This window comes from Tyto alba, unplaced genomic scaffold (genome assembly GCF_018691265.1).
Source record: "Tyto alba isolate M040663 unplaced genomic scaffold, T.alba_DEE_v4.0 Super-Scaffold_8, whole genome shotgun sequence".
NCBI lineage: Eukaryota > Metazoa > Chordata > Aves > Strigiformes > Tytonidae > Tyto > Tyto alba.
This window is the reverse complement of record NW_024881329.1, coordinates 8876355-8891404: the sequence shown is the minus strand read 5'-3', so window position 1 is coordinate 8891404 and position 15050 is coordinate 8876355. Positions and strand designations below refer to the sequence as shown.

The following is a 15050-nucleotide window of genomic DNA, read 5'->3' as shown; positions in this document are numbered from 1 at the left end:
CTTCCCCACATTTAGATTTCTTAACAGGTTACCAAGAAATTTGATGAAATTCTGCATGAATAAGTAAAAATTATATTTCTCAATTTTTGATGGTTAATTGCAAGAAGGTATTTCTGTTGGGTAAATTTTAGTAGTGTGTCACATATCATTTCCTCGAACATACTATTTCAAAGGACCTTGTCTTTGATAGGGAATAAATACATGGCACATTATCAGGACTTTCAGTTCATGATGTACTTGGAAGATCATAGAGTGGAAAACACAGTTTGATGAATTGCAAAACCAGAAATCTGTAAACCAGACTTTAAAATTTTCAAATGTAGCTTCCTAGCCTTCCTCTTGAATGCCTGCATGCCTACTAAGGAAGTATTATATGTACTGGCTGTTGTGTACAATGGTACAATTATAAATATTAAATCAAGTAGTATTCATGTTCTACAGGAAAGTGGTTTACAACATAATCATTGAAGTAAAGTTTAACTTCTAGATATAGTGTATATTTCAAGTATGGGTAGTGTTCTGAGTGAAAGTCATTAAATGGGGCACCCAGTAACGTACTTTGTTCTTCACTTCTACTACAGAAATAATCATAAGCAGGTGTTTAGATTACCTGCTTCTTTGCTCTGTGCAGTGTATCTGACAAATTTTTTGTGACCTTTTTCAGAAAGTAAGAATATGTGATAGAAGATGTCGTTCTTCATGATTCAGGTCCTTGAAATAAATTTCCTTTCATTGTATGTGATTACCAAGAATATTAAACAACTCACTGAGGGACTAGTGCTACCTAAATAAATAGGCCTACTAGAAAAAAATGGTACAGTCATTGTGAGTAATGCTGTAACAGCTCTGGTTTTTGAGACTTTATAGGGATCCAGACCCTTGTGACTTCAAAGAACATACCCAATTTAGACTCTTTGAGGATCTGGATTTGGGTCATACAGTGCAGTAGATAACAGTGAAGAGAACAGTTTATCTAATCTTGTGCTGTTGCAACAAATGCAGCTTGTTGGAAGGACTCAGTTGCTGCTTACAATTACAAATTTCATTGCTGTAGTTCTGACTTTTAAATAAAATGAGAAATAATTTTCATCTGTTTGAATACGGATTTCTATGTGGTAGGACTAGGTTATTAAAAATACTATATATTTTTGGCAAGAAAAATGTTTTATATTAGAAATGTGTTCTGTATTATCATCACAGAAGTCTTCCTGTTCAGTCTCATTTTTCTACTGTGAATCAAGAAAGCCATGCCTTGCACTGTCATTAGACTTATATACAAGCTTCCTGTATGTTCAGTTCTTCAGTGGCACAAAACTGGAGATAATGTCTCTTTCCTATGTTGCAGTGGAAAAGGTGGTATATATTGAATATTTCAGTCTGTTCAACTGATTTTAGATATATATATATTTCAATACTGAAGTCATGGCCTTTAGAGGAAGTGAAGTAATAGGACTAATTTGTCAATTTTGCATGTTTTTTGCTTTCAGAAATTAGCACCTGGTGTTAGTCAGTTTGCTTACACCTGTGTACAAGACCATCCTATCTGGACTAACCAACAGTTTTGGGAAACAACCTTTTATAGCAATGTGCAAAATCAAGTTCGTTCCCTCTACCTGACAGCCAAAGAGGACAACCATGCAGTTCAGTTGAGACAAAAGGTAGGAGAATATCTCAAAGTAATTAGCAAGGTAGTATTTTTATTCACATTTTAATTGTGTTGTAAGTTTTAGAGAGCTAAGTGATGGTTTCTTCCATTTTATGTATTTTTCTTATTTTATGTATTTTCTATTTTTATGTATTTTTTCTTTTTCCATATTAAACAGCATACCCTAGTACAAAAAAATAAAATTTCACATTTATCTGCAAAGGATTATAATGTATGTTACTTGTATGATTTTTTAAACCACTTCTTGTATAATTTTCCACGATTTAAGGAGTATGTTTTTCCTGAGTAGTAATTTATCATATAGCAGTGTTATAAACTGGCAACACTTCTATTATATGAACAACTTAAGCTAGCAAGTTCTAGAGTCCAGTGTTAGGTTATTACCAAACCCTAGGGTGGTTTCTGTTGAATGGCCCTCAGTCTGCTTTATTAAAATTGGACAGATCTTCCAGAACACTAATTGTCTGTCTCAGCAGGAGTAAAGTACATCTCTAATGCAAAAATGAAAATATAATGGGAAGCCTTGCACCATGATAAAATAAGATTTTTTTTTTTTTTTTTTTGAAGGAGCACATACACTTAGCAAAGGGCCATTTGTAATCTCTCTTCTGGTATGCAAATATCATTATCATCTATGTGACTGAAAAGAGTATGCTACCCATATAGCATTGTAAAGAGAAAAAGTAAAATAGAGAGATTCCCAGAAATATAGCCAGAATGAAGGACTGAAAAGACATGTTGGACATGTCAGGGATGAAGAGAAAAGGACTTTGAGACTCTGTACGGGAAGCCCCTTCCAATCTGACACTATAGAAGAAAAAATGTGAAGAACAGTAGAACTTAACAAGGAAGCATCTACTTTAACCCTCACATGTGTTGATATGGAAAATTAGCTTAACGTAAACTTCATATGGAAAAAAAGATTTAAAAGGTACCTAGTCCTTTAGTAATTGAACATCAGGTGTTAGGTCACTAATATCAGCTGCTAGATTCCTTCATGCTGATTTCCTCCAGCTATAATATAATTTGACTGTGTGCCATCTATCTAATTCTCTTCAAGCAAATGCTAGAATTGGACTCCAACATGTGAAAACATGAATGTTTCAGCTGGTCTGGAAACTATTTATATAAAAGCTTGCCTCACCTAAACATGCTAGGAATTTGGAGAATATCACCTGCATCAAGCAATAAGCTACATATTATTTCTCGATCTGATTTATACTTGTTCCTATGTGAGCCAAGTGGATAAGCTAAGGAAAGCAGCTATATTGAAATCAGTAAACCATTCTGAGGAAACAGGGAAGATCGTATAGCATAAAAAAAGATCTAGAAAGAAGTGATGTTATTTAGATCTGTTAACGTTGTGCTACTTGCATATTTCAGTAAAATGCCTTCAAAGCTCAGTTACTATAATTGCAACTCTCCTTAAACCCTAGAGTATAGTTATTTGCTTTTTCTTTTTAAATTAATATATTAATAACTGAAGAATTTTAATAAACAGTTTAATAAATAACATTTTAACTAAACATTGGTTTTTAAGTTATAGCTTTAGTATTTCTTCCATGTCTTTACATTTCTTTCTGTATGTCTTCTAGGAGAAGAGTTCTGTAGGTCCAGACCAGGATAAGACAGCAATGGACCTGGCTGCTGAGCAGTTGCGATTATGGCCAACTCTCAATAAACAAACACAGCAGGAGCTAGTCCAGAATGAGGAAAGTACAGTTTTCAGTCAGGCAATTCATTTTGCTAACCTCATGGTCTACCTGCTAGTACCACTAGATACAAGTAAAAACAAGTTATTGAGAACATCAGCTACTGGTGACTGGGAGAGTGGAAGCAACAGTATTGTCACAAACAGGTAGGTACACAAATTCAGTGGTAATCAGTCACGAGGAGCCACAGTTTTCAAAAGTTTTTTAGTTTTCAGGACTCATTCTAAACACCAGATTATTTCGATATCTTCTTTTCAAGTTCATTAATTAAGGAGAGCAAAAGTCTAACATGATTCTTCTTAAATAACAGAACTTAATCTGGGGTAATTTACCACCACTTAAAGGAACACAAAAATTTTATTGTCACAGTAAGAATTTTTAATCTAGCAATGCAAATGTTGACAACAAACATAGGGTATGATGAGGAAGAAAACAGCAGCCCAGAACTACTCTGTTAGTTTTTATATAACCTGACAAAACCAGTGTATGAACCTAAAATCAAGAAAGCATTGTATAGCATCCATAAAATCACAATTTCCATGCAACAGCTGCAAGGAAGAAAGGCACTGAGGTCACAAAAAGCACGAGGGCTAAACCACTGTGGCAAAGGTTAAATCACTAAGGAGGCAGGAGGAGTATAATGCCAGTTACATTCCCCAGCATCCAAATCCAGGACATTTCATAACAAGCCTTCCTCCCACTCTATTTATTGTCTGCATTATCACCTATGATCCATCAGAATTCCAACGTGATAAAATTGTAGAACACTATGTGAGAACACTGACATCAAGTAAAAGATAGGCAGGCTATCAGTACTAAACTCCCCATGGCTACTCATTTCTGCTGACTAAACATCTCTAAATCCAGGCATCAAGACATGCTCAGTAGGCAGGTTGCAGTATATGTTGCAATGTATGACTCTGGCCCTTAGTATTATTATGGGAGACGTTTTTGGACATTCAAACATTCAAAGTACAGCTCCCAGTGACTTGCTTGTATTTTCTGTCTGATGCACAAAAAACTTTTCTTATGGTCTTTTTGCTTTTGAATGCTTTGCTCTGCAACCAAAAAATTAATTTAATGTGTCTTTCTCTATGTAACTGGATATTTGTTTATCATGGGTTACAAATAATGTATTTGACTTTATGAAGAGAAGACATAGAGCTCGCTTCCAACGAGCTTTTTTTTTCTTGTGCGCCTGACTGTGCTGGCCTCATGGAGGGAAGTTCTGTGTCAGCATCCATGCAGTTCTGACAGTGTTAATTACAGTGAAAATACAATGTAATTGTGGTACCACTGTATGCTTTTAGCAAGGTTTATGTATTGTAACTAGAAGAAAAAAAACAACACAGTTTGTCTGTGTCTAGTCAGGTATCATATGTGCATCTCCAGCTGAATTTTTCACACTTGAAATTTCTTTTGTTTATGTCTGTAGCATTGCAGGCAGTGTTGCAGAGAGTTATGACACTGAAAGTGGATTTGAGGACTCTGAGAACAATGACGTTGCAAACGCAGTTGTACGCTTCATCACTAGATTTATTGACAAAGTGTGCACTGAGAGCGGAGTTACGCAGGATCACATCAAGGGTCTTCATTGCATGATACCAGGTAAGAACTGTGACAAAAAAGTGGTTTGTAGTCTTTTTTTTTTTTTTTTCTTGTGAGAGAAATGCACTTTTTAGTTTGTTACTTTCAGTGAAATTAGGTTAGATTTCTTTTCTAGACTATGTGCTGTTGAATTTAAAACAATTATTTGAATATTAAATTAATAAATAAAAATAAATAAATAAATAACTATAAATAAATAAAGGGAATAAATAATTATTCCCTTGATGTTTAGATTTGAAAAATTCAGAATATCTGAGTTTTAATTAAATTGCAACTTCCTCTTTCATATTATGTCACACTTCATTTATGGTATTACTGCTTTCCAGGCATTGTAGCGATGCACATAGAGACCCTGGAGTCTGTCCATCGTGAGAGTAGGCGGCTTCCACCAATACAGAAGGCAAGTATTATGAAACATATTTGTATTCTTTACAAGTATTAGAACCATGCAATTTAGTCGTCTTTTTTTCCCCTCGTAATATTAGGAGGAAACATCAAAACATTGAAAGAAAATTTCCACTAGTGATAAATGAAGTGCTTGGCTTTGGTCTCATGAAATATGAACTTACAAAACTAGAAGAGCCAAACTTCTGATCATAAACAAGCTGTTGCATGCCCACTGTTTTTTGAGGCCCATTTCTCTTAGTTGAGTCCATAACTCCATTTTCCTCCTTTGGACTCAGTCTCATAACAGTTTTGTTTTGAAGCTTTTTATGCCAAATATTATAGCTAGACAGAGGTGTAACACTGGTATCACCATTACACTTACACTTTCATTTATTTGCATCAGCCCAAAATTCTACGACCAAGTTTACTGCCAGGAGAAGAATTTGTTTGTGAAGGTCTCCGTGTGCTGCTGGATCCTGATGGCAGAGAGGAAGCTACAGGAGGACTGCTTGGAGGTCCTCACATCCTCCCTGCTGAAGGAGCTTTGTTCCTTACCACTTACAGAATTATATTTAAAGGCACTCCTCATGATCAGCTGGGTAAGAAAAACTGGTCCTTCAGATAGGCAGGACTTGGAGCTGACCTATCCGCCTTTTCAAGCATCAACATCAAAATTTATATACCTCACATTATAACTTTTCATGTTTATCAGATAAGAATAATCTCTTAATAGGTTTTTATCACTAGATATAACAGTGATTGATTTTGATTTTGCATTTAACTTAACTAAAACTTATTTCTTCAGATGAGGCATTAGATGCTAAACGTTTGTTTATTCCTGTGTTTCGGTAGATGTTTAGAGTGCTGTCTTCAGTAATTTATGTAATGTAGAGTCATAATATGTATTTAGAGGAAACTTCAGTAAACTGTCACATGGTATTACAGCCTTTTATTGACCACCTAAAGTTGGAGGCAGAAAATAGGGACGTTCCTGACCATACTTTAATAATTTCCATAGGCTTTCAAATTGACAAAATGCTTAGTATCTTTGTATTTCAGTTCCACCTGTAAATTTGATCTAATAATGCTGTTTTATAGAGCAGTGTTTATAAGCTTCTTCACCACTAAGAGAGACCTTTATATATTGTATCAGATCTGCAGCTTCCACTACCCCTAGCTTTTCATAAAACAGTTTTTCTCAGCCACTGGAAATGTGTTAAATGAAAAATATTCATGAGTTAGTATTCTCCCTAAAATTATTATTAGTAAATTCAGTATTCTTTTTACTATGTAATGAAATAGCTCTTCTGAATGATAAATTTTCATATTTTGATATCTGCGAATTCCTAAGTAGATTGTCATTCAGAAGTATAAATTTGTTGTGGGAGGCTCATGGTCATATGTAAAGATATCAGTGTATATCATTCATTGTTTATAAGTTATATAATGCAATATGAAATTTGAATAAGAGTGAAACTGTTTCTTCACCCCTTACCAACCTAGATTTTAAGGGTGCATTTCCATCATGTAGAAAGACTCAGAGGGAAGGAGAATTTTTTTCTAATCATCCCAGGTGAAATTAAGCAGAAATTCAGATTACAAATAATACTTCAGGCATATACCAACTTTTCAGGTACTTCGCCTGAAATTAGTTCTGTACTGTTATTTTGATGCTACTCTGTATCTACTCGTTCCTATCTGTTCAAAGTACAATGTGACCAAACCAGATCTGATTCTGTGATCTAATAACTATCTGTAAATACAATTTTATGGTCCTCAGTTGGAGAGCAGACGGTGATCCGGAGCTTTCCTATTGCATCTGTGACGAAGGAGAAGAAGATCAGTATACAGAACCAGCTGCAGCAGAGTATGCAGGAAGGATTGCAGATCACTTCAGCTACCTTTCAGGTGAAAGGAAGTGTTATAAAAATTTGTGTGACAACACAATCAGCTCAAAATACTTGAGCAACACTTTGTCCTGATGTTTGTGAAGAGTTCAGTTTTCTGCCCTGTAAAGTCAATAGAGAATGCAGTCCTCTCATAGAAACCCTGGCATTTCTTGGCCCAGCTAATATTTACAGAGGGCTACCATTTTCACATATGATTTCTTTCACTCCTTTTCTCACCTTTCTATTTTGGATCCAGTAAAGGGATATTTTGTGTCCAAAATCTCTTAATATAAGTAGAGGCCTAGGCAAGCCACTCGAAACATGCTTTCTCTCTCCAGCTGCATGGAATGAACATGGAAAAGCTATAAATATTGCTTTCTTCTCAAGACTTGTCACTTTACCAGCTTTCTGTAAAAATCCATAGCAGAAAGTCATGGTAAAACTCACATAGAAGCTACATTTCTAGGAATCTTTAGGGTAGCCACCATTGGCCTCCATATGACTTGCACAGATTCTGGTAGTTTCTGCCTTCTGCACAGATGCTGCTAGTTTCCTGTCTGTAGGATCCCCCTCGGTGTGTTCAGTGGAAGCACGTACTGCAAGGCGATTGACAGAGGTGGACTTCTAAGAACTAGGAATCGCAAAATCTCTGAAGTCTTCTCTAAATGTTTCTGCTTGGTGACAAGCTTAACCATGGTCAAACCCTAAGAGGTGAAAAGTTGAAGGCAAAGGCAGAAGATTTTATATCATGGACTGGAAGTAGACTGCAGTGCTTAAGATATGGGATATTTTGTTGGGTTGGCTGACTGCAGAAGTATATTTTCTTTGAGGACAATAACATTTGAAAACATAATAAAATAGATCATCAGCATTTTACTAGTTCCTTACAATAATGGACATTATTTAACTAATCATCCTTCAATACTTTATTCAAAAGCATAATATTAGAAATACAATTGAGTAAAACAACTGAAAGATTGTTGTTCCTGGGGACTTTTGAGAGGACTTCATGAGGACTTTTATTTTCCAGAAATCTTTTTACCAGAATAGTTAGCATGCTTCAATGATGTGCTAAATACAGACACAGCTCAGTGTTTTTAGTGCTGGATTCTGGTCAAACATCATCTTTGCTTTTGTTTAGCATAGTTTTGTATTAGGTTATGAGAACAAAAACAATCGGAAAACAGTTTACTTTCTGTTCCCTTTGTAACAGCTAGACTTCAATACATTATGAAATAGTCCCTCCTCTTTGTTTATTAATTATGACTTTCAGAAGATTTTGGCTGCAGTTATGGTATTTAATGTCTTTAAAACTTCAGATCAGTGTAACCCCTGAAGATTCAAGTGCTCCTTTCAAGGAGGTCCTAGAACAACAGAGTTATTAGTCATTTGGAAAGTATTTACAAAACAAGTGAGATTTAAAAAGCAATGATGAAATCCACCTTCTAGATGACAAACAAAAGACATTCAAAAGGTGTATAGGTATGCGCTCAGAACTAAAGTTCTAGGATATTTCTTTGTTTGCTTTTTCCACATTTGGGCCTTTTACGGATTTACTATTTTTACTCTCTCTCTCTCTTTTTTTTTTTTTTTTTTTTTCCAATTTATTTGTCCAATTCCCCTCAATTGCTGATTGTCATCATTTTGTCTGAGGATGATGGGGTGGGATTTATGTTTCTGGGTTTTTTCCAAACCTTTCAAAAAGCATTTTTGATGGGTTGGATGGATCAGTGTTGAGTAGCACAATGTTAGTTCCTTCTTAAGAATTGGATTTGACTATTACATTTTTATGATTAGCAGTTTTCTATACTTTGCAAGGTAAGGTAAAAATTTAAATGACTAACTAATGGAAGTATAACGGTTGTGACGTCTGAATGCTGAAATTGTTGGTTTGATGAGAGTCTTTAAAGTGCATTACTTACCTTAGTTCCCAGTATATGGACAGAGCTGGCAGAATATTTTCAAGCTAAGCTGTCCCATGTGATGTGTATTTGAACTGTTATAGACATCTTAGTGCCAGCCTACTACTTGGATTTAACAAAATATTTTGTGTTTGATATTTTGAGGATTCCAGATGCTTCTTAGTGAAAATACTTTAGCATTAGGACATAAATATAAAAATTCAATAAAAAATTAATAAGCTGTGTGATAGCCCTCAAAATCAATAAGATATATGTCCATACATTTGTGTTTTCCAGTGGGCATATTACTGCATACATATGGGAATTTTGCTAATATATTTTAAGATATTTAATTTCTTTAATTCTAAAAATTTTTTTTTTCAGTTTCTAACATGTCATGTCTTTAATATGCAGTTAATTAAAGTAGCATTTGATGAAGAAGTGAGTCCTGAAGTGGTGGAAATATTTAAGAAACAGTTAATGAAGTTCCGTTATCCTCAGTCTATCTTCAGCACTTTTGCATTTGCAGCTGGGCAAACAGCACCACAGATAATCTTACCAAAACAAAAAGAAAAGAACACTTCATTCCGGTATAGTCATTCTTCTCTTCTTTTATTACTGATGTTCTTGTTTGGTGTTAGTCAAATACATTGAACAATCTGACAGCTTTGCAGAAATGCATATCATTCAAGCAGTTTTCAGGAAAGTCAAAATAACTGATTGCTATTCTTCGTCTTTTTATATTTATTGAATAAAAGCTAGATTAGTATGATATGCATGTCAGTTTGGTATAGGAATATGTTATTTATCAAAGTTTCTGACTGCAGTGAATGTGAACAGGCATCTCTTTACATTTTGAAACACACACAATCTAAGTAGCATCTTCAGCTATGCAAACTATGCCAACATAAAAACCAGATTTCTTATGTGTTACTTTATAGGTTAATAACCTAATGTGAATTAGAAATAATTTTACCCTTAGTACAGTCCGTATAGTTGTCATAGCATTTTTTAGTCTAGAGTTTGAGCTTTGGGTCCTCTTTTGAAGTTTGTTATACATTAATTTTTACTAGACTAGATGGATCATTAATCTATTCCAGAGTCGTAGTTCCTGTGATTCACTGTTGATTATAACATTGTTGACACAGGAAAGTAGGATTCCATGACTAGCTTTGGATTCTAAAACTTTAAGGTAATTTCTGTATTTCCTGCCTTTACTTTGTCAGCTTTGTAAATTTATCACATTGCTAGCAAAATATGAATGACTAAATAAAGGTGATGGCTGCTTATTCATTGCCATTAGACATAATAGACACAAATTTATATAAAAAAAATAAATTTGTTTTTTAAAAATTAATCTTGGAAGACATTTTTCTGGAGGTTTAAATTTTTGTCATATTAAATGAAAAATTATTAAATAAGTTTTATTTGTGTAACTGGGTTCATCATAAAAACCTGTACATGCTATTAGGACAATCGTATGCATCTTTCTAAATATTTTTATTACTATGAACTTGTAGTACCTTCTCAAAAAGCATTGTAAAAGGAGCAAAACGTGCTGGGAAGATGACAATTGGACGCCAGTATTTGTTAAAGAAGAAGACAGGCACGATAGTGGAAGAAAGAGTGAATCGCCCAGGCTGGAATGAAGATGATGATATCTCTGGTAATAGTAAAACATTTTTTTTCCATGTTGGTTAAGTCTATCCTATTATGCTTCCATTCAACTATATTGAATAAGAAATGTCTTCAAGAAGAAATTGCCGAGTCTTCCTAGACAGGAAAAATAAAGGTTTCAAATCTGTACATTTAGTAACTGTTTTCTGTATTGATGATGAGGCAAGAGGAAGTTAACTTGACTCAGTGGTAAAGCAAAATGCTAGATTATTATTTTTTAGTTATCAGACTATTTGCATATAGTTTTTTTCTTTTTAATCATTGTTTACATCATAATAGCATAGATGTAACAGCACAGAAGCACGGTCTAGCTTCCATTTATCTTTAGACATCATGAGATCTGCAATTAGTCCATGATGAGAAAGCAATGATTGGTGAGATTCAAGAAAGAGGAAATACTACGAGAGACTTCTGTGACTATGGAAGTCACAAATGATTTCTGAAAGCAGCAGAAGTCATTACTACTGAAAATACAGTTTTTCCAAATTTTGGTTGAAAGGATTTGGGGATGGAAGGTAGAAAGTGATTTGGGCACTTTGTATAGTTCGTGTGATGGTGTGGAGTTTGACTTTCTTCCAAATACTTCTTTTCCTACCATGTGCTGCTGTCAGTATATCCTTATCTGGACCAGTGCTAATTTATAATAAACCACTAGAGGGAACCAGATTCTCCTGTACATAAACAGGTATTGTTTTGTCATACCATTCTTTCTTTTTTTTAAAAAAATGATCATTTCAGATAAGAAAGTGTTTATCAAACACTAATACTTTCTTCAAAACATCAAACAAGACAAATTTTCCTTTTGAGTATTTGGTTAGTGAGTAAGGCAACTTCGATTACATATGAGCAGATATATAGAAGTTCTCTGAAGCAGGACTGTGTTACTGCACTGTCTCTGTTCTCTCTGAAATGGAAGAAAGCCATTCCAGGAAAGCTGAAAAATACTGATTTTCTTCTTTCATTCCAGATAAAAGTGGAGGAAAAAAAGGCTAAAAGAAATTATTACAAAATACAGATTGTCTTTACAGTGCTGAAAATTTACGTTCCTAAGTTGAATTTAAAGCATCTTCCTTAAGTGCTGAGTTAGTGTGTGTTCTGATGTTGCAGATTCTTTGGGTCAGAAGCAATTCTGCAGGCTGTACCTGTAGGATTTTTGTGTGGTTTTGTGTCCTTCACCCAAAGACACCAACCGCAATCATACTTGTGTATTCGTACTTCTCTTGACAAGAAATTATAAGAGATTTTGCACTGCTGATGTACAACATAACTACATTCTTCCATGAACACAGGTGTTATATAAACATTAGTGACAATCACTTTTTACCTCTGCTAACAAAACACAAATATATAAATTGTGAGGCTTCCTACCTTCTGCTTTCCAGATGTTTTGTCTGGGAATGTGTAAGGCGATGAAAGTCTGACAGTATGCTTTTCTCTCCTCGCTGTGTTGACACCTCAGGTATGGTCAGCTGACAACAGTAGTAACTCATTGCTTCAGACAAAGTGCAAATAGCCATAGGAAATTTACTATTTAATCACTGCAATTTCTTTTATATTGACTGCTGTGAATGACTTTTTGTTTGCAAGTCTCAAACTGAAGTATAGGAAACTATGCAGCTATACCAACAATGAAGCAAACTTGAACTATCTGCAGCAGGTGATGCATTGCCTTAAAAAATAAATGTTAAAGATAGGGTTGAAAGGAATGTCTCTGCCATCTCTCTGCCCCAAGACAAGATCAACATACTTAATCTGTTCCTCGTAGATGTTTACCAAACTTTTTCTTAGAAGCTTTCAAAGGTGAAGGTTCCACATCTCTATGCAATTTGTACTAATGCTTTAACCATCCTGAAGGCTGGAGAAAAGCAAGCAACTTCCTGATATTCAGGCCTTAAACATTTCCTTATCACAATTTAAAGCTTTCATTTACTATTCTGCCACCATATACATATAGAAGAGGTGATTTCCTTCATTCTGATTGCAGTGCTTTATATATTTATGGACTATAGTGATAGTTCTCTTTTCTGTTCTTTTCTGGACATTAAATATCTGCAGTTCTTTCAGTTCCTTGTTTATTAGTCTTGATAGACTTCTGATTATCTTCATTGCTCTTTTCTCAGTCCTCTTTAGCTGGTCAACATGTAATTTGCAGTATGATTTCCAAAACTTGCCACAATACTCTAGTTATTAGTTGTTGCTAATGAACACTTAATTTCCTTCCAATGCCTCCCCATATTTTATTTTCAGAGTTTAGAGTCTCATCACTAATAAAGTCTGTTTCCCACCGGTGATCATAAGGGTGTGTTCCATAAAATAGGAGACTGTAAGCCCCACTTTTACAAACAGCAATATCTCAGAAACAGTAAAATGGAGGGATTATTCCTCCTCTTTTCAAAATCAAATTTTAAAAAAATCCTTTTTAATTTTGAGACAGCAAAACATCTTAATCTCCCTCTTCAGATTAAGGACACTGGTATGAACTCTTATAACTTCTAGGTTTTTATGCACAGGAAAATGTTTTGCAAGTTCTCATCACCAGTATAGCTGCTTTTGTGAGAGAAAAATGCATTTAGAAAAAATTATTTCAAAAAAAGCAGCCTCACCTTACCTGAGTCAGTTATAGCTTTCCATTCCAAACTGTTAAATAACAAGCTTCTGTATGTCCCAAAATAAAACTATTTCTAAAACTCATTTGGTTTATTTCTCATTAGTGCACTTTATACTTGTAAATGTTTTGTAGCTTCTTTCTTACCATGACAAATATGAAAACACAGAAAAAAGATGAGATATCCATAGCATTAAACGCTTTATTGTTTAGGTCAAATAGAGTTATTGGTTTTGTTTGATGAGCTGTAGGGGCAATAAAATTATTCATTTAGCTTTTATGCTAAGATGCATACAAAAAAATGTATATGGGTTCTACCTCTGTAAAATCTGAATGTTGTCTACTGCAAGTATAATTTTAATTGTATTGTAATTTTTATTTTTTAAAATAATTTTAATTTCCAGTTTTATAAAGTCCTGTTTTAAATTTAAATCCTTGTATACTTTTCAGTGCTAATGAAGAAATCCTTCCCCTCATACACACAGATTTCAGTGCTTGAGGTGGTAGCAAGTAACTGATACATGCTGTGAACAGTAGATCTGCGTTCAGAAGTATTTGGAAATAGTTGAAAGTGTCGGTAAAAGGCCGGTGGCAGGTTTTGTACAAAGACCTTGCTTGACTTGAATTTCAGTGTTGTTTGAACTTGTGACATGGTTTTTATCTTTCATGGTTAAAGGTTTTTCTGCTTTGGGAAGTGCAGCTGACGTGCACAGCTGAAGAAAGCTGCTGTTTGACATTGAAACTGAGGCATTAAGAAACCAAGTCACCTGTTGTGAAATTATGACACAAAAGTAATATTTTATTTGAATCAGGCCATAAAAAGATGTTAGATCTTTTGAAAAAAGTTTAAAATAATTACAAGGCCCATTTTATCTTGGATGTTTAATGAATTTATGTGCATATTTTTCATTGTTCTGTCTTGTGTATATCTTTGCATAGCAGTTGTGAGTTTAACAGTTTTTCATAAATTGATAAAAGGAGGATTACCTGCCTTCAGTTCAGTTCACAAGAATGTATGAGATAACTTTTTACAGGATTTTAGCAAGAGAGTTGTCAGCCATGCCAGTTACAAGTGCAGTAGGTAGTTGTGTGGTATATTCACGTTTCCTGAATAAAATATTCTTTTATTGCTTATAATTTCTCTAAAATGTGGTTTGTATGTATTAGTTCTTGTCATTGTCACTGACAGTAAGGCAACCTAGTATTTGTTCAGAAGAAAATAGTATAATTTTCTGTGTAACTTCTGGCCTCCCCAATAGCAAACTCTTAAAGATTTTTAATTTTAGTTTCAGATGACAGCGAGCTGCACACAAGTGGTACCCTAAAAGCATCAGAAAAATCAACAATGGAGCAATTAGTTGAAAGAGCCTGTTTCAGAGACTATCAACGTTTGGGACTAGGGACCATCAGTAGTAACTCTTCTCGCTCAAAAACAGAATACTTAAGAATAACTGCACTGAACAGGATGTATTCACTTTGCAGGAGGTGAGTTTACCAATTCAGTCAAGTGGTTGAAAATAGAGATGACATAACACACGTCACATGATGTATCCATTTAATCACCTTATTCTGAGAAGATTTTTGTCTGCACTAGGAGTGTTCAAC

At 34.5% G+C, this 15050-nt stretch overlaps 1 protein-coding gene across 6 annotated transcripts in view; it reads left to right on the top strand.

Moving 5' to 3' along the window:
- SBF2 (SET binding factor 2) overlaps nucleotides 1-15050 on the top strand; it is a 267969-nt gene that overhangs the window by 205830 nt on the left and 47089 nt on the right. For all 6 annotated transcript variants that reach the window (XM_042784693.1, XM_042784694.1, XM_042784697.1 and 3 more), the window contains 9 exons: nucleotides 1488-1658; nucleotides 3262-3524; nucleotides 4814-4986; nucleotides 5313-5386; nucleotides 5777-5972; nucleotides 7154-7281; nucleotides 9578-9753; nucleotides 10684-10829; nucleotides 14732-14930. In XM_042784693.1, the coding sequence (XP_042640627.1) occupies nucleotides 1488-1658; nucleotides 3262-3524; nucleotides 4814-4986; nucleotides 5313-5386; nucleotides 5777-5972; nucleotides 7154-7281; nucleotides 9578-9753; nucleotides 10684-10829; nucleotides 14732-14930 (1526 nt within the window). The remainder of the gene's footprint in view (nucleotides 1-1487; nucleotides 1659-3261; nucleotides 3525-4813; nucleotides 4987-5312; nucleotides 5387-5776; nucleotides 5973-7153; nucleotides 7282-9577; nucleotides 9754-10683; nucleotides 10830-14731; nucleotides 14931-15050) is intronic.